General features: G+C 41.6%; 1 protein-coding gene across 1 annotated transcript in view; it reads right to left on the minus strand.

The window, feature by feature from the left end:
* The window catches only part of WDR70 (WD repeat domain 70), a 2546720-nt gene that overhangs the window by 1745792 nt on the left and 781403 nt on the right, over window positions 1-19525 (minus strand). Inside the window, exon 9 of the mRNA XM_044069907.1 lies at window positions 2654-2730. Within this exon, the coding sequence (XP_043925842.1) occupies window positions 2654-2730 (77 nt within the window). The remainder of the gene's footprint in view (window positions 1-2653; window positions 2731-19525) is intronic.

Genomic DNA, 19525 nt, shown 5'->3' on the forward strand with positions numbered 1-19525 from the left:
CTTTAACAGTTTGCATAGACTTAGCTTTGTCCTCCATTTTCTTTAAAACTGCTTCCACAGGCGAACCAAACAACACATCAGACTGTAAAGGAGCATCCAAAATCCTTGTCTTAACATGCTCAGCTAAATTCTGATCCCTCAACCAGGCATGCCTGCGAAGAACAGAACTAGTGGCAGCCACCCTCGAGGAGGCCTGTACAGCATCAAAACCACATTGCAAAGAATGCTTACCCACTTGTTCAGACACATGAACCAAATCCAGCAACTCTTTACACTCAATACCTTCCGCCAAAGCATCCACCTTAGATTTCAATTGTGAAAGGAGATAATTTTGATATTTTAGCATGTGAAACTGACAATTCAACGCTCTCATGGCTAGAGTGGAAGAAGTATACACTTTCTTTCCCCACCTATCCAAAGCCCTTGCCTCTTTATCAGTGGGAACAGGATTTTTAACCACAGAGGCCTTAACACCTTTAGGCCCCTGAGAAACAGTTTCTGGGTCCGCCCTAGGACTCTTAAACAAATACTTATGAGCTTCGGGCACCCTATAGTACCTATCAGGTTTAACAGGAGCAGGAGGCAAAGAATCAGGGTTCAGGGAAGCCTCTGCAAAACATCTTCCACCACATTCAACACAGGAGGTATAGCTAAGGGCCTATGCTGGGGTAAAAACAAGAATTCCCTAAGCCTTTTCCTGGAATCAGAGTAATCCTGGCCTTCCCATTTAAAGTGCTCCCTCATGGAATGCAGAGTCTCTGAAAATGAGAAATCCTCAGGAGGAGAAGCTGTAGGAGTGGAATCATCCACATCAGAATCAGAATAAGGAGGATACTCCTGCAAATCTTCCGCAGAAGACTCAGAAGCCTCTGAACACTGTTCAAAACTATCAAACTCCGGTTCCACCCTAGGCCTCTTATCAGGAGGGGGCATAGAACCCCTAAACATAGTAATCAAATCTTCTGCCATTTTAAGCATATGTTTCTTAGGTACAGAACCCGAAATGCTAGGAGAAGCCCCCACTGAAGCTGAACTTGGCCTACCTCTCAAAGAAGTTTTGGCAACAGAAGGAGAGGCTCTAACTACCTTGGGAAGAGAGGGAAGAACAGTTACCTGAGAAGCCCCCTCAGCCTGGCCTACCTCCTGAGAAGGCACATCCTGTAACAGTAAAGTTTCTGCCTGAGACTCCATAGAAACTCCTGGCAAAACCTCTGGCTCCACTGAGCCTTCTAAAGAACCGACGTCCGGGACTGCCGGTTCATCAACCCTAGGCTTCGCTGTTTTGTCCTTACGCTTCTTGGACGAAGCGGGCGTCGGAGCATCCGACGGCATTTTATAATTGCAACGCTTCCCAAACACTAACCTGGCACAGTCTAACCTCCTGTTAATAGTGCGTTTGTTAAACCTAGCACAAGAGCGGCATCCAACAACGTCGTGCTCAGGCCCTAAACAAGGTATACACAAGGTATGGTAATCCCTATGAGGTATCTGTTTCCCACAAGAAATACAGTTATTCACTTTTTCTGACATCCGGTTAAATACTGAGGCAAGAAAAACCAAAATGTTCCCCAACGGGGTACTTAGCCAACTCTGATTCGGTCTGAAACTCCGGTTTCGGAAATATTTCAGAACGCCAACCTGCACTCGCAAAACTGCTTCTGCATCGGACCATGCGGCAAAAAAGACTGAGGATATGACGTCGGTCATGCGCATTAGTACCCTGACGTACTGACGTCAGTCTAATGCGCCCTGACCGACGTCAGCCATATACTCTGGTATTCGGGCCGACTGGACAGCGGACTACCCCAATAGTAAGGACTGCAGCAATGTGGAACGAAGAACATCTGCCATCACAGCCTCTCACAAACTGTATCCTTGGATACTATGGTAAGGTAAATCAAATAAAATGTGCTGAAAGGGAATGATGCTCTCACAACTCCTAACCATGGAGAAAGATGTTGGCAAAAATATTTAAAAAAATAATTTCCAGTAACAATACCACCAATAATTACTCACACAGGAAAAACTGTCACATGACCAAATGATTTCAGCATCAAGAAGAATTAAACTTTGGTAGGCATGTGCCTACTAGCTTATTCATACTTCATTGTGATGGTAAATGTTTAATGTTCTGGACATAGAACCAGTGGATGCAGGTGACAAAAAGGGAAAGGGGATTATTAGTCAAAATCTGCTTGGGCACTGTGCTTATAAGGTCAGAAAGCCCAAGTGCAAAGCCTTAACTTACAAACAATTCTCCCAAACTTTATATTTATGTTTTGAAATACACAACATAAATACAGCACTTCAGTTTCCATTTCTAGAAATGGTCTTCTAAAGCATCTACTGTAACAAGTTGGACTTCACACTACCTGTATGTGTGATACATGCTTCATTGAGCCTTTCTTAAATTATGCTAATGCCTTCTGGTTACATTAACCAGCCAATCATGATGTATTTATGTACTGCACCTACACTAATCTACTTGAATGGCAAAAAGTATTGCAAAATGGCTAAATAATAATTCAAATTAGGGCAACTAGACAGAGAAATTCTCAGCATTCAATTGTATCCCCAAACTACATGTAGAGATTTCAAAAGCATCACAGAAAGATAGTAATATATATATATTATATATATGGTGGACACTTACCCATCACTTGAACACGTTAAAAACTCCTCTTTTATCTTTGGATGCCAGCAGCCACCATTAAGCATTGCAGTATGTCCCTAAAAATACATTTTAGATGACAATGAAACCATTCAGATTTTTTACCCATGCACCATTTGCAAAGTTAATAAAAATAAGATTTAATACAGATTTATATTCATACGTCTGTCCACCACTGTATTTATTTATATTTCTTAGTTAATTATTTAACATTTTCTTAACCAGGTAATTTCAGTAAATTCACTTTTATAACCATACGGATTACACTTCTCACTCCTGTCGAGGGAAATTAAAAGGACATAGAGTTTGCAAGTGGAATGAGTGCGTCTATGGAGCAACTGGGATGGCAGAGGTTCAATGGTCAGTGCAAAATCTATACCCGGGTGGAGTTTCAAGAGGGAAATTCTATCAAAAGGTACTCAAAAGGCATGAGAATGCCAAGGAATGCACAGCACTCTTCCATAGGGACAGTGGTTACATACCCTGCACTTTCTAGTCAAGACTGAATATCAGAAGCATCAAAAAATCTCACTCATATTCAATGACTGCTGTGATCACCTGATTTATATATATATATATATATATATATATATATATATATATATATATATATATATATGTATATGTAAATGTATATACACAACTACATCCAAAAACGAAGAAACAAAAAAAGATAAACAGTAAATAAACAAACATCAGTGTGACTAATATTCAATCTCAGATACCAAGAAAACAAAATCCATGTGGACAAAAAGTGTGAAAACAAAGATTACAACCTTTATTTTTAATGTCCTTGGTGCCTGAAAATCACCTTCAAGTTCTGCTTAACTGCAATAGTATGATCTAGGGAGGAAAGGGATCAATTACTACAAAGTATTAGTTGCTTATATATGAATTAAAATGTGACTTTATACCACAAGGTAAAGATGCAGAACACACCCAATGTAAATGGGCTGAACTGCAGGGTATTCCTGTTGCCACCCAAGACTTGGAAGATGTGACAACTACCTCATGGGGTCAACCAGAAGGACAGATACAGTCCCTAGCAAAAGGCAAGTTTCCAAAGTGTACTGGCATTAACAGTATCCTTAAGGTAAACAATCCAGGCAGTCTGCAATTTATTTCTGGCAGGGAAATTAGAACTGAGGGATGGCACATTATTATAAATGGTTACAATCAACATGACGGTCAGCTATACAGCTCTACATAGTCTAGACTTGAACCCTTGAATAACTACTTTGATTACAACATGATTTGTATTAGTGAATGACAAAGGCTAGCAAGGTAAAACTGAATATATTTTTTGTACATTTTTGTGTCTGTTCTATACAGATTTGTTATGAAAAAGAAGCACAAATGAGTAGAGGTTCACTAGGTATATGACGCAGGTAATACACTTCCTGTCCTTAAAAGTAAGACTCTAGGACAGATGCAGGTATAGTAGTATTAGAAAAAAGAAGTTCAATGCAAAGGTTTACAGATGCAAAAACAATTAAATGACTTCAATGCAGAAGACATTTAAGTAAAACTATAAAATGCATCATCATTCTCAAATGCAGAATTATCAAAGTAAAAAGTGTCTACCAAAAAGAAATGTAGCCCCTTTTATCACTGTTTCAGGTTCAGGCACATGTGCTAGTACATGGAAGAGCACAATATAATGTAAGATGAGATATGAAAGTGGCAGGACAGGTGAACAGCCACAATTCTAAGGAAAGGAGATCCAAGTCTGAGCCTTTGGTAGCAGCCAAATGCTTTTTTCTCCATCCTTAGCTCTGAACATATGTTTATCTACGAGACTTTCAACTACAATATCACAAGAAAAACCAAAAGCAAAGCGGTCAGGCTGCACAGAGAGAACAGTCACATGTAAGTGTATTAGCAAGAAAACATTTCTCATTTTGGCATCGTGTCATTCCATCCTATTCTAAAGTTAATTTTGGTATTTCACAAAAGATTCAAGATGTGCAACCTCACAGAATAAAGAGGTCCAAAGATACTTCTGCATTAATAATGTGCACAAGATATACAAGGTTAACTCATTAATATTCAAAAACATGTACACTGATTGGACAGACCAATCAGGATGCCTGTTGTAAGTCAAGCCTTACCTACATAAAGAAATTTGACTGCTACAGCATAGCATACATGAAAGGAGACAGCGGAAATGCTTCTTGACATACAGAAATGTCGAAAGATCTGAAAATGCCAAGACAGCAGAATTTTCCCATGGCTCTTAAGTAAACAGCAAAGTCCAGAAGGTTTAGGAGCTCTGCTTTTTAAGTGTTTGCCTAGATACTTTTACACCTCAAGCAGACTCAAAATATTGTTCCTCAGGCAGACAGCAAATGTTGGAGGTATGATGGGGAAGAAAGACTTAACTGGAAATGTGTTTTGGGAGTGTAATGAGTAGGTAAATTTTAAAAATCCCTCTACAGTACTCTATTGGAAATACTGGGTAAGCAAATGGTTTTAACTTAAGAAATTATTCTTTTGACCTCGGACACAGGATATGAATTACCTTAAGTTTAATTTTGTTGGCTGACAAAAAAGCAATTATTAGAAAACTGAAATCAAAGACAAAACCAACTGTATTTGGAGTACTGAATATTATAAGAGATATAAAAGAACTGGAAAAGGGATTTTTAGAAAAGGTAAGGAGCAAATTACATAGAGATAAACGGAAACTGTGGAAACAATGCATGCAGAATACTGTTCAAGAGGAAGAGAATGAAGTTTAAGGGAAGGCAGAAATTGAACAATTTATGTAATGTTGGACTGACGATAGTTACAAATAAAAGAAAAGGTATGTTAATGTGGTTTGTTTTATTTTCTTTTTATGTAAGTTTGCAGTGGTGCAGCGGTTAGCACTGTCGCCTCACAGCAAGAGGTTCTCCAGTTTGATTCTCGGCTGGGGTGCCTTCTGTGCATAGTCTGCATGCCCTCCTTGCAGTCACGTGGGCTTCCTCCAGGTTGCTCCGGTGTCCTCCCACATTCCAAAGACATTCAGTAGGTGGTTTGGACAAAGTTGGCTATAAGTGCAAGTGTGTTTGTGTGTGAGTGGTACAGATGAACTTCCGTGGCAGGGCTAGCCACCCAGAGGTGTAAACTTGGCTCAAGATGATTGGCACTGTTGAAGTGACACCCTGACCCCCATGTGCAAAATGGGAAAAAAGGGGATGAGGGAGGATGGATGGTAAGTGTGCCTGTGGGCAACATGGTAATGTTAACCATATTGTTCTTCTCAATGCCAGAAGTCTTAATAATAATTTGTTTGATCTTAAGGTATTCCTGCAGCTTGAACATATCCCTATCCCTGTATCATAACTGAGACTTTGTTTCACTGTTAAGATAGCACTTTCACCAAATCTTGATTAGCACTTGGATCACTGGGTAATTGAGGGGCTTTTCCATATTTTGTCAGAGATCATATAATCTCTAGTAAGATTCCTTGATGCATACAAACCGAACTTAAAGAATTCCAACTTACATTTAATAAGACAAATTACCAATTTACAGACTGCTATAGAACATCGTCCAGGTCTTCAGAACACCACAAGAAATTTCTTAAGGTATGCACTGAACTAGCCTTAACAAAAAATGTCTTTATATTGGGAGACTTCAGTTATCCTTCAATTGACTGGTGTAGCTACACCTCAAAAGCTGGGTATACAGAAGAATTCCTGTATTTGATAAACGACAGTTTCCTAGAACTAATAGTACAAATAGTTCACCAGCCCATTAAGGGATGGAAGATTCTGGACCTAGTCCCTACCAACAAAGTACATCACACCTATAGTATCTCTTTCACTAATCAAGAAAAATACAAATTAGTAATATTTTCCTTTAAAGCTGCAAACTCCTCCACAGTAAGCAATTATGAATGTAAGGACTTTAAACATATGAACTTACCTAAATTCTATAATGAGATGTCCAAATCTAATTCATTTCCCCAGCTCCTTTGCAGCTGCAGACACTTAATGCAACTATGTTCTACTCCTATTTACATAAAAATATAGAGATCTAGGATTCTCCATATAACCAGATGCAACAGGAAATTTAAAAATGAACCACCATGGCAGCCTACAAGTACAAATAACCTCTTAAAAACAACTTCCAAAATCCTTTAACAAATCAAAAGCTGCCTACACTACAGACTATCAAAATGGTTAATAAGGAAGGTAAAAGCTAAACAGGAACTGAAATTAGTAGCAGAACCCAAGCATGAAGTACAGCTGCTGTCTAAGAACTTAAAACAGCGGATGTCAACTGAGCACTGTTGGAGTATTTTTAACAAATGGGATATCCTGCAAGGGAGAGCCATGCATCTGACTGGGATACCAAAGCCTAGCCATTTTCCTGTCATGCAGTAAATCTGATGCATGACCAAAGCACACATTCTTAACACAGACTTGAAAGCCTGCAAAGCAAAAAAAGAAAGAAGTAATCAAAAAGTACATGTCAACCACAAGGAGGAAGAAAGGGATACTACCTCAGTCTAAAACAGAAACCAAGAAAAGAAAGTAGAAAGATGGGATACAATACTGCAACACAGATCAGTCTGAGACCTACTATTACAGCAGTTCTTGCATAACTGTACTATGCCTTTCCAATGATCACTTTTGCAGTATTACTAACTAAGAAGAAGAGTAGGGCGGCCACGGTGGTGCAGCGGTTAGCGTTGCCACTTCACAGCAAGAGGTTCTCCGGTTCGATCCTCAGCTGGGGTGCCATCTGTGCGGAGTCTACATGTCCTCCCTGTGGTCGCGAGGGTTTCCTCCCACATCGCAAAGACAAATTGGCCTTAGATGTGAGTGCATGCGCTTTCTGTGGAAGGTTGGGTGGTGGGCTGGCAACTCAACACCGTAAAACTCCACTGCCAATCATGAGTGGACAAGGTGATCCGCTGTGACGATCCCTACCAGGGAAAACCCGAAAGAAGAAGACGACCAACTAATAGTCTCAAACCTTTTCAAGTCTCAATGGTGGAGAAAAGAGGACTTAAGCTAGAATCTAAAATTTCTTGTAAGATGGATTTAGGAAATCCAGCCCTGGTCCTACAAAAGGCATTAATCTTATAATGCTTGGTGAAGTTATGTAAAGGAAGATCATTAACAGCCTCTAAAATTGATCAGGACTTTTGATATTTAAAAAGGCACCTAAGAAAGCTACAGCTCAGGTAGAGTGAACCTTAACCAAACATGGAAGCTCCTTTTCATGGCAGAAGTACAGAACAGATCCATTTGGAAACGGTCTGTTAGGAGACGGAAAACCCAATTTCTTATCCTGATAGGAAATGAAAAGCTGGTTTGATATTTTGATAGACTTGGCCTAGTTAAGATAAAACCTAAGTTGTCTGAACATCTAAAAAGTGATTATCCTTTCTCAACTGTTTTGAGAGGAAGAATAAAGGTAGGGAGGTTCAGTCTGATTCAAGGGCAGCCAAGCAACCACTTTAGGAATGAAAGCTGGATTAGCTAAGGGTAACCCTATCCTTATGAAAAAACAAAAAGGTAGAAGCCTTGAGTGCTTCGAACACTGAAACCCTTTAGGCAGAGGTAAGAGCCACCAACAGTAAAAAAACACGTGGGAGGAAGAAGAAGCAGACTTAAAGGTTCATAGGTGTATACTAAGATAACAAACATGAGAGCCATTAAAAGCATAAAAATGTAACCTACAAATGTGATTTATAGTTGCTTTATAGGTTGTGATTTACTGACTGCCTCTGTCCATCAGAAACATTGCAGTCAGACCAAGGGTGAATTTCTGGTTACCCATCCACTGATCCAAATTGCACTTAAACAGGGATAGAGAAGAACTCTACTTCACATGAATGGGTACCCTTTTCCAGAAAATGGGAATTCTCGGGGAACATCTCTCTCTACAATATGTCCTAATTATGTTGCAGAAAGTTTAGGTCTTTTAATCTAGTAGTTACGATGTTATTTGCAGGATGTGCAAAAGATTAAACAAAACAGGGTCCAGGGATGCCTTGTATGCCAGGCAAAGATCACCTCTCAGTAATCTGTATGATACAGAGTAAAAAGACGGGACTTTGAGGCGATCAGCAGAGGACATCGTGTTTACTCCCTGTATTCTTTATGTTATAAACCTCTATGGATGTTCCAGGGGCTGCACGTGTCTTGTCAGGTACATACCAAAGGGTGCATTATACTCTATGGTGGGTCTGATGAGGGCCAAGTACTGTGGTATGATGAACTCTCTAAACCTGGACGCCATGCCCTTGCTGATAAATTTAGTAATACATAAGCATTTCTTACTACCTTGGACACATATTGGTCGAAGGCTAGGTTACTATCTACATGAGTTCCCAGATCCTTGAGTAGTGAATCAACTTTTGGGGGTGTTTTATTGAGTATATAGTCACCCAGGAAGGCAGACTTCCAAAAAAGTGTTATAATGCATTCCTTGGCATTGACTTTTAAGCCATGGTTTTGGCACAAAGCGTTTGTATCAGACCTTCCTGAAGGGTTTTTGCATCTTGGGGAAATTCAATAACTGCTTCCAATTTGCAATCATCTGCAAGAGTGCAAAGGTTAGTTTTTCTAAAACATAATTCAGGTCACAAGGAGGAGGAAGAGAACTCCCTTTAAAAACAGTTTGATATCAAAACTGGAAGAAAAAAGTGGATCAAAGGGAAGGCAGGTAGGCATAGCTGACAAATTGAGTTTTAATGGAAGATTATGCCAGGCCTGAATTAAGTAGTTCACACAATTAAGAAAGGATGTCAGGAATTCTCAATAAACAAGGGCCCTGAACTTTTAACACATGAAAGAAAATATCTTCCATTTAGAAACAAGGTTTTCTAGCCTCCTTTAAGACATGCAGCACATCTTCAGAAAATTAACGTCTCAAGGAAATCAAAATCCGATCATCCAAAGAGTTAGATTCAAAGTCTGCAGGGCTTGGATGAATGAGAGAGACCTCTTGTTGTGTGATCAAGTCCATCCTGTGAGGTAACCTGTGATGACTGCCCAGGACCAAATGAAAAAGAAAAGGTAACCAGTGTTGTCTGGACCAAAATAAAGTCATCAGCAAGATTTTTGGTTTGTCCTTTTTAAGTCTGAGAACATCATTGGGAATTAGGGGAAGGGAGTACACGCAAGAACTTCCTCTTCTAGGAAAAAGAAACATGATATTCATTTTCCAAGTGTCTGGGCAATGAATTCTGGAACAAAGCAGTCTGAGCTGCCTGTGCTGATTGAAAGTAGAGAGATTTATGTGAAGAGCTCCTCACTGAGGGCAAATGTCCAGGAAGACCTCTCTATTTAATATTCAGTCTTGAAGGTCTGTCTGGGATCTGCCCAAGTAATATGCCATAAAATTATTCTTCAAAGCAACAAACTGCTAGCAAGGACACTTTGTGCTGTATGACTATGTTCCAAGCAGTCAGTGTAACTCTGCAAAGGCAGTGAGAGTATGTCCTGCCTCACTTGTTTATGTACCACATAACTGTACTGTTGTCTACAAACAGTTAAAAAGGACTTGGAAGACTGTAAGGCTAGAATCACCTTCATTTTCCTGATATTTATGTGGTCCTTCCCTCCCTTTTGGGAACAAACACCCTGGATTTTCACATTCATATAACAAACTCCCCAAACTCTCTATTTATTATTTATTCATTTATTATTTTACATTTGTTTACCAGGAAATGTGCAACTAGGCAGAATTGCCCATTTTCAGCAGAGGCCCGAGGAGAACAGCTCCAAACAGAATACAATAAAGAATATATAAAGAAGAAACATTTGCAGACTAATACAATAATTGAATAAGAAATATGTAGGATAGTAGCATTTGTAGTATCACACAATAATGCAATAAATACTATATATATAAGTAATAGCAATTTCAGTAACAGACAATAAAGTTATGCTAATATGCATTATGTCTGATTTGGTAACTACTAATTCTGTATGAGGTAGCTTTGTGAATAATATAAAGATGTTGAAGTGGGAGTAGGGATAATTGCTGGGAACTACCCAGGGCTAGAGCAGGAGCATATCCATAAGTGGGATAAATAGGACTTAAGAAGACTCTTAAAGTTATGCATGTTTTCTAGGGATCCGATATCTAGAGTTAGAGCATTCCATGTTCTTGCAACAGCAGCAGTGCAGAGGGAGACCCAAGAGTAATATTTACTTTTAGAAATGTAAACCACTGCTTTATTGGTACTTCTTAGTGGACAATTGTTGGTATGGGGTAGAGAAGTCCTTGTAAGCCTGGAGGTTTTTTTTTTTTTGGTTGATAGAAAATTTGGTGGGCTATTTTAAATTGGTTAAAGGTTAACAGGTTGGTGAATTCTAGCCAGGATAGTTTAAGGGATTGACAATGGTGGGACCTGTAGGATGGGTTGGTGGCAAATTTTGCTATTTTGTTGCAACAAATAGTCTTTTAAGGTCACTTTAGTTTAGGTTGGTTAGTACTGGGGAAGCATAGAGTAGTGTGGAGAGTAGGTGGGTTCTAGCAATGGTGACTTTACTATCGAAGGTTAGGTAATATTTTGATGTGTAGGGGGTGTGAAGATTGGGGAAAGATGGGCAAAAGCTGCCAGCCTAGTCAAATAGAATTTGATACATAATTCTATTGTTTGCATATATAAATGTAAAATACAGGCTTGTGTTCTTAAATGAAAGAAAACACTGTAAAATGTGAACTTCCAAGATTGTTGCAACATTGCCATCTGCTGTAAGGAAAACCAAGCGAAGCATTTCAAATGTTCTTTGAAGTTACAATTATCTAAAAAAGTGGTGCAGAGGTGGCTAGCTGAACACATTCTTTCTATTGTCTTAACTTAAGAAATAATTCTTAAGAGTATACATATGAAATGTATTTTATTGTTGTAGTTTCCTGAGCAGGTGTTAGCTTGCTAAATAATGCAGTTTGTTTGTCTGGGAACACCAGACTAAGTGTCAAAATGATGTAATGTGAATACTGGGAAAACCTGTGTCAAAATTATGTAATTTGGGAGGGCCTTAGCAGAGCTGTTTGTTAGTGTTTTAAAAACTATTGTTCAGTGAGAGACAAAAAGCATTTGTCTTGGACCATCAACCCTGCACTGCTTATGCTCTATTATGCCTGTAAGCAGGATTATAGCATTGACATCAGACCTGTCCTACTGTATTATTTTAAGTTTCTGTGTGATCTCTGAATTCTTCAATATCTCTGTGGTGTAGTAGTATTGTCTTGTGTTTTAATTATTTAGTATTAAATATTTTAAAAACCTTTACATGTGGCTGGTTTGTGTAGAGATAGGCTCTAGAGTACATTGCATATTTATAGAGGTTATCGTAATAGGCCACTCTAATACACCTTAGACTGAATAGTCACATTACCAATTGGATAATATTGCACAGTAATAACTGGACACCCTTTCAAGGGCCTTTGGGCAGCTGATTATTAAGCTGATGGTGGCAAAAATTACTACAGTATAGTCTGGGTAAAGGGGCACAGCTGGAGAATCTGTGTCAGCCTTTCCCAGGAGTGCCTGTGAAGTTGTATAAATACTTATCTCAAAGTGTGGGCTTGTGTCAGCTACCTGGGCAGGGACATGAAGCACTGGTTGGACAGAGAGGGTACTGGAGGTTAGCTTGCCAGCTAGGCTGAGATATGGACCCTATAGCTGTCCCAGTGGGGAGTCTTATTGGGGACCTGGAGAGCAAGGGAGCAGCCAGTTCCAGACAGACTGTGATCTCAGTGTGCACTTAAGGGAAACTGTAAGTTACTGTGTGTATTAGTTATCCTTTCCTCTTCAGTGAGATGACCTCCCTTGTGTTAGTGGTGAGGATTGAGGCTCCTTGATTGCTGGGCCAGGGCATGGTCGTCAAAGTGGTGGCAGTGGTTGGGATAAGATATCCTCACTTGTGGTTTGCAGTGGTGTGGGTAGAGTGAATCCTGTAGCTTATGTACAGTGATCTCTGAAAGTGTTTTATACTCTAAATCAGCCACGCAGAGTATACTCAGAGTTCAGATCTCAATTGTTTTATTTCTTTTGTAAGCTTAGTTAGTCAGGGTGAGCAGGCAGCATGTCACCACAGGAATATGGAAAGCTGACAAGGAGCCAGCTGGTGGAGATGTGCCAGACTAGGGGACTGGTGCATGGAAAGCTGACTGAGGCAGACCTGACTGCAGCCTTGGTTACAGCTGCATCAGAAAACAGCATCCAGGAGGGCAATCAGACTGGCAGTGGAGATACAATATCCTTGGAGAATGGACAGCTCAACCTTTCTGCGAAGGACAATCGGACTGGCAGTAGAGATGTAATATCCTCGGGGAATGGACAGCTCAACCTTTCTGCAGTGAACTTAAAAATCCAGCTGGAGCTAAAGAGACTTGAGCTGGAGGCCAGGCGTTTTGAGATAGAAGCCAAAGAAAAGGAGCGTCAGAGGAAGAATGAGAGGTAAATGCGGACTCTTTGCCAGAGTCATGGAGGTAATGGGGAAGGGAGTAACTGGACCCCAGAAGCACAACAGGTCAGTACATTTCTTCCGCAATTTAAAGAGGGGGATAATTTGGATAGTTTCATTCACATGTTTGAAAGGGTATGCAAATAGTATAGTGTTGACCAAAGGCTCTGGGTATGATTTCTGACCCCCTTACTCCATGGTAAAGCTGTAACTTGTATATCACAAATGCCTGACTCTGTCTGTTTTGATCATGCTGCTGTAAAGAAATGCCTGTTACAATGTTTTAACTGTTAAAATGTATAGGAAAAAGTTTTATGAGCACAGACGCAAGGCAGATGAAAATGTATGTGAATATGTTGTTGAACTGAGCACTTATTTTAATAGCTGGGTGAGTGGATGTCCAGTCACCACTTTTGACGGGCTGGCAGACCTTTTGGTGAGAGAAGAAGCCCTTAGCACTTTGCCTGAGGACATGAGGATCTGGTTAGCTGATAGACAATGTGCTACTTAAGATGAGTTTGGAAAGGAGGGAGACCTATACCTGACCAGCAGGACACCCCTGCACAGGAAGGAGACCCCCACTACTGCTCATGGGTCTAAAGGAACCCATGGTGGGCAACACAGACTGCCCTAACAGAATCTGCCAGTAGCAGGGGAAGCCACAAGTCCAGGTACACACCCAGGAGCTAGGGTTAAATGTTTTGAATGCAACCAGTGGGTCCATGTGGCATACAGATGTCCATGGAGGCAAGGTGGGGAACCAAAGGTGAGGGAGCCAGCAAGTGGGAAAGACAAAATGCCAATAGTGGGTTGTCTTGAGACAACAAGGGTATGGAACTACCATCCTGCAGATGTCCTGAGAGGGAAGGATTTGGCTGAGGCAGTACCATGTACTTATGCAGTTATACGCAGTGAGGCTAAGAGACAAGCATGTGGGTCTGGTAGCCTGGGGGAGACCCAGACAGACTGCATACTTGCAGCCAGGACTGCTGAGGTGGTTACTTCAGGGAGTGAGCTACACTGTAGCAGTGAGACTGAATGTGAGCCACAGCTGCTTGTGGGTACTGATGTTCCATTGGAGAGGGTAATTGCAAAGGTAGAGGTGAGTAGTAGTACCCAGGCTGACAGTGAGGCACCACTGTCAGAGAATGCCACACTTCCTGTGGAAGGGGGGCTGGGAAGGGTTACAAGGAGAGAGTTGAGACAGGCTCAGCTCTCAGACCCTACACTGGAAGGCCTGAGGCAGGTAGCTAGGGAGGCACCTGATTCTCAAGAGAAGGGGGAATCTGCATACTGGGACAAAGGGTTAACTACGCAGAGAGTGGACCCCTGAGGGAGGGCTAGAAGATGAGAGAGAGTACAACCGTTGGTAGTGCCTAGAGCCTACCGTCTGGCGCTTCTAGCCATAGACCATAATATTCCCTTTGCAGGTCATATGGACATAAAACGTACAAAGAGGCATATTATGCAAAACTTCGATTGGCCTGGAATTTCCAAACATGTAAGAGGGTACTGCAGGACCTGTGAGCAGTGCCAAAAGGTAGGCAGGGCAGGAGACAAGGTGAGAGCTCCTTTGATGCCTTTGCCTGTGATTGAGGAGCCATTTCAGAGGGTAGCTATGGATATTGTGGGTCCTCTGAGTACCCCAAGTTCCACAGGGAAAATGTATATCCTAGTGGTAGTGGATTATGCTACACGATACCCTAAGGCAGTGGCTTTGCACTCCACTGAGGCAAATAAGGGGGCAAATGCTTTGTTAGAGATTTTCATCAGGGTGGGTTTCCCAAAAGAAATACTGACTGACCGAGGTGCCAATTTCATGTCAGACCTGCTGGCTTGTCTGTGAAAGTCCTGTGGGGAGAAGCACATGAAGACCATCCCCTACCATCCCCAGACTAATGGTCTTCTTGAGAGGTTAAAATATACAATCAAGTCTATGTTACGGGCATTTGCAGATCAGTTTAAGGAGGAGTGGGACAAATATTTGCCCCATCTGTTTGTTTGCAGAGAGGTTCCCCAGGAATCCACAGGTTTTTCACCCTTTGAGTTGCTGTATGGGCATAGGGTGAGGGGACCTCTAGATTTAATTTGAGATGAGTGGGAGGGTGAGTGTGAGTCTCACAAGGAGTCTGTTGTGGCATATGTCCTGAATCTCAGGACAAGGCTCGGGGAACTCATGGGCTTGGCCCAGGAGAACCTGGTAGAGGTCCAACAGAAAAAGGTGTGGTATGACCGGAATGCTCGAGCTAGAGAATATGCTGTGGGGCAGCAGGTAATGGTACTTACTCCTGTCAGACACAACAAGCTGCAAGCAGCTTGGGAGGGACCCTACAAGGTGGTAAGAAAGGTAAGTGATGCTAATTAACATGGTGGAAGTACTAGGCAGATGGCAGGGGCACAATCTGTACCATGTTAACATGATGAATCCTTACCATGATAGGGAGACCCTTGTTCTGAGCATTTGCAGTGGATTGCAGGAGGAGTCTGAGGGAGATTTGGGGACCGATCTCCTCAGTGAGGCTCGAGCTGACACCTCGGTGGAAGGGGTAGCAATGTCCCAGCAGTCATCTCCTACCCAGGTTTGAGAAATCCAAACAGTGTTGCAGGAATCTGGGGACGTGTTCACTGGGACCCCAGAGTGCACCCACCTAGTGCAGCACCAGGTGGATACAGGACCCCAAAGGCCTATTAGGCAGGCCCCTTACAGGGTGCTTGAGAGAGTCAAACAGACTCTGAGGGAGGAGGTACAGGAGATGTTGGAACTAGAGGTGATTCAAGAGTCCAACAGTCCCTGGGCCTCACCAGTGGTGTTGGTGCCAAAGAAGGATGGCAGCACCAGGTTCTGTGTGGATTACAGGAAATTAAATAGTCACACAGAGTCGGATGCTTACCCCATCATGCCTAGGACAGATGAGGCCCTAGAGCAGCTGGGTGGGGCTAAATATCTTACAACCAGTGATCTTACCAAGGGTTACTGGCAGGTGCCCTTGACTCCCAGTGCTAGAGAGAAGTCAGCCTTTGTGACTACTTTTGGTTTGTACGAGTTCAAAAAGATGCCCTTTGGGATGAAGAAGGTCGCAGCGACTTTTTAGAGGCTGCTGGATAATATCCTAGCAGGAGCAGGAGGGGTTGCCCTTGCTTACTTAGATATTGCCATCTACAGCCATTCCTGGCCAGAGCACCTTCAGCAGGTCAGGGAGGTGCTGGGCAGACTACAGAGGGCAAAGGCTGACCATTAAACTGAGCAAATGTCAGGTGGGTATGGCAGAGGTCTCCTAACTAGGACAGAGTGGGGAGTGGTAAGATAAGGCCAGAACCTGCCAAAGTGGAAGCTGTTCAGGCATGGCCTGCACCTGTTACAAGAAAGCAGGTGAGGGTATTCTTAGGGACAGCAGGGTACTACAGAAAGTCCGTCCCCATTTATAGTACCATAGCTGCTCCCCTCACAGACCTGACAAGGAAGAACAGGCCAGATAAGATAAGCATGTGAGCAGGCATTTCAGAAGCTTAAAGAAGCTTTCGGAGGACCCCCTGTGTTAGCCAGTCCAGATTACAGCAAAGAATTTGTGCAAGTGGATGCTTCGAACCATGGGATGGGGGCTGTACTTAGCCAGATTTCTTTAGAGGGGGAAGAGCACCCAGTGGTTTGTATCAGTCGTAGGCTCCAACCCAGGGAGGAATGCTATGCAGCCATAGAAAAGGAATGTCTAGCCATAGTGTGGGCATTGCAGAAACTTCAGCCTTATCTATATGAAGAGAATTCACTGTAATGACAGATCACAACCCTCTAATATGGTTAAACAGAGCCAGTCAGCAAAATACCAAATTGCTAAGATGGAGCCTGTGGTTGCAAGCATATATGTCAGTGCAGCACCGCAGTGGGAGTAGCAATGCCAATGCAGATGGGCTCTCAAGACAGGGAATGGGGTGACGAACCCTCAGATAGACCTAACCCTCTCAAGCAGCATTTCTCAAGGGTCACTTGAAAAACTAGCTTGATTTCTCCAGGGGGGAAGAGATGTGAAGATTGGGGAAAGATGGGTGAAGGCTGCCAGCCTAGTCAAATATAATTTGATACATAATTCTAGTGTTTGTATATATAAATGTAAAATACAGGCTTGTGTTCTTAAATGAAAGAAAACACTGTAAAATGTGAACTTCAAGATTGCTGCAACACTGCCATCTGCTGTAACGAAAATCAAGCCAAGCATTTCAAATGTTCTTTGAAGTTACAATTATCTAAAAAAATTGCTGCAAAAGGGGCTAGCTGAACACATTCTTTCTATGTCTTAACTTAAGGAATAATTGTTAAGAGTATACATGTGAAATGTCTTTTATTGTTGTAGTTTCCTGAGCAGGTGTTAGCTTGCTAAATAATGCAGTTTGTTTGCCTGGGAACTCCAGATTAAGTGTCAAAATGAGGTAATGTGAATACTGGGAAAACCTAAGTGTCAAAATGATGTGATTTGGGAGGACCTTAGCAGAGCTGTTTGTTAGTGTTTTAAAAACTATTATTCAGTGAGAGACAAAAAGCATTTGTCTTGGACCAACAACCCCAGCACTGCTTATGCTCTACATGTCCTAGTAGGATTATAGCACTGTGTTTTCTCTTAAGAATAGTTAAAGATTAGAAAATTAAGTTGTTTTTCTTTGACATCAGACCTGTCCTACTGTATTATTTAAAGTCTCTGTGTGATCTCTGAACTCTTATATCTCTGTGGTGTTGTAGTATTGTCTTGTGCTTTAATTTTTAGTATTAAATATTTTAAAAACCTTTACCTGTGGCTGGTTTGTGTAGAGATAGGCTCTAGAGTGCATTGCATATTTATAGAGGTTACCATAATAGGCCTCTCTAATAAGCCTTAGACTGAATAGTCACATAACAAACTGGATAATAATATTGCACAGTAATAATTGGACACCCTTTCAAGGGCCTTTGGGTAGCTGATAATTATTATGCTTGTGGTGGCAGAAATTACTACCAGATAGTCTGGGTAAAGGGGCACAGCTGGAGAATCTGTGTCAGCCTTTCCCAGGAGTGTCTTTGAAGTTGTACAAATACTTATCTCCAAGTGTGGGTGTGTGTCAGCTACCTGGGCAGGGATACAAAGCACTGGTTGGACAGAGAGGGTACTGGAGGTTAGCTTGCCAGCTAGGCTGAGATCTGGACCCTATAGCTGTGCCAGTGGGGAGTCTTATTGGGGACCTGGAGAGCAAGGGAGCACCCAGCCCCAGACGGACTGTGATCTCAGTGTGCACTTAAGGGAAATTGTACTTCACTGTGTATTAGCTATCCTTTCCTCTTCAATAAGACAACCTCCCTGGTGTTAGTGGCGAGGATTGAGGCTCCTTGACTGCTGGGCCAGGGCACAGTCGTCACAGGGGGTACCAAGTTTTTTGTGAACTTTTAAGATTATATGAGATGTGTTTGTCAAAATTTCATATTGTTATCAATAATTACACCCAATAGTTTAGTTTGAGTGACTGGTGTAATAAGGGTATTATTAGATAATATTTTCAATGTGGGAATAAGATCAATATCTTTAGAAGGATGGAATAGAATTAATTTTTTTTTTGGGGGGGGTGAGTATAAGCTGTGGGTCAGATAGCCAGGTTTCTACTACTGTAAAGGATTCTTGGGTAATTTGCTGTAATTGTTGGAGCGATGCAGCAGAGAAGATTAGGGTTGAGTCATCAGCATACTGTACCAGGTTGGCATGGAGGGTGACTTTATGTAGGTTGTTGGTAAAAATGATAAAGAGAGGGGGGTCCAAGGATGGATCTCTGTGGAACACCTAAGTTAACCAGGAGTAGGGGGATAGGGTGTTTTCCCATTTAACAGCTTGCTGACGGTTTGAGAGATAGTTTTTGAACCATGATAATGTGGAGTAATGTAGCTTGAGTTCAGAGAATACAGTTAATAGTTTGGAATGAAAGACTATCAAATGCTTTGGAGAGGTGCAAGAAGATGGTAGAGACAAGATCTCCTTTGTTCCATAGTTAATTTACAGAACTGGTGAAGCTAATAAGGGCAGTAGTAGTACTATGATTAGGGCGAAAAACAATTTGTACTGGAGCCAGGAGACTGTTAGTAAGTAGTTTAGTAATTGGGAATGTATGCATCTCTCAAAGATTTTTGATAGGGGGACAGTATGGCAATCGGGCGACAGTTTGACAATTCAGCTGAATTTCCACCTTTGTGTATTGGAATAATATGAGAGATTCTCCAGAGAGTTGGAATATGCTACTCACTGACTGACATATTTATTAATTTGGAGACAGGGTATGAGAATCCTTTGGCTGCAATCTTGAGATATTCACCTGGTAGTCTACCAACCACAAGGGTAGTGGGTTTTAGTTTTGTCAGATATTTATATATTGTGTGGACTGGAACTGGGAGAAGGGATAAGTATTTCTGGTCAACTGTTGG

Source organism: Protopterus annectens, chromosome 1.part0, assembly GCF_019279795.1.
Source record: "Protopterus annectens isolate FY-2018-M chromosome 1.part0, PAN1.0, whole genome shotgun sequence".
Classification (NCBI taxonomy): domain Eukaryota; kingdom Metazoa; phylum Chordata; order Ceratodontiformes; family Protopteridae; genus Protopterus; species Protopterus annectens.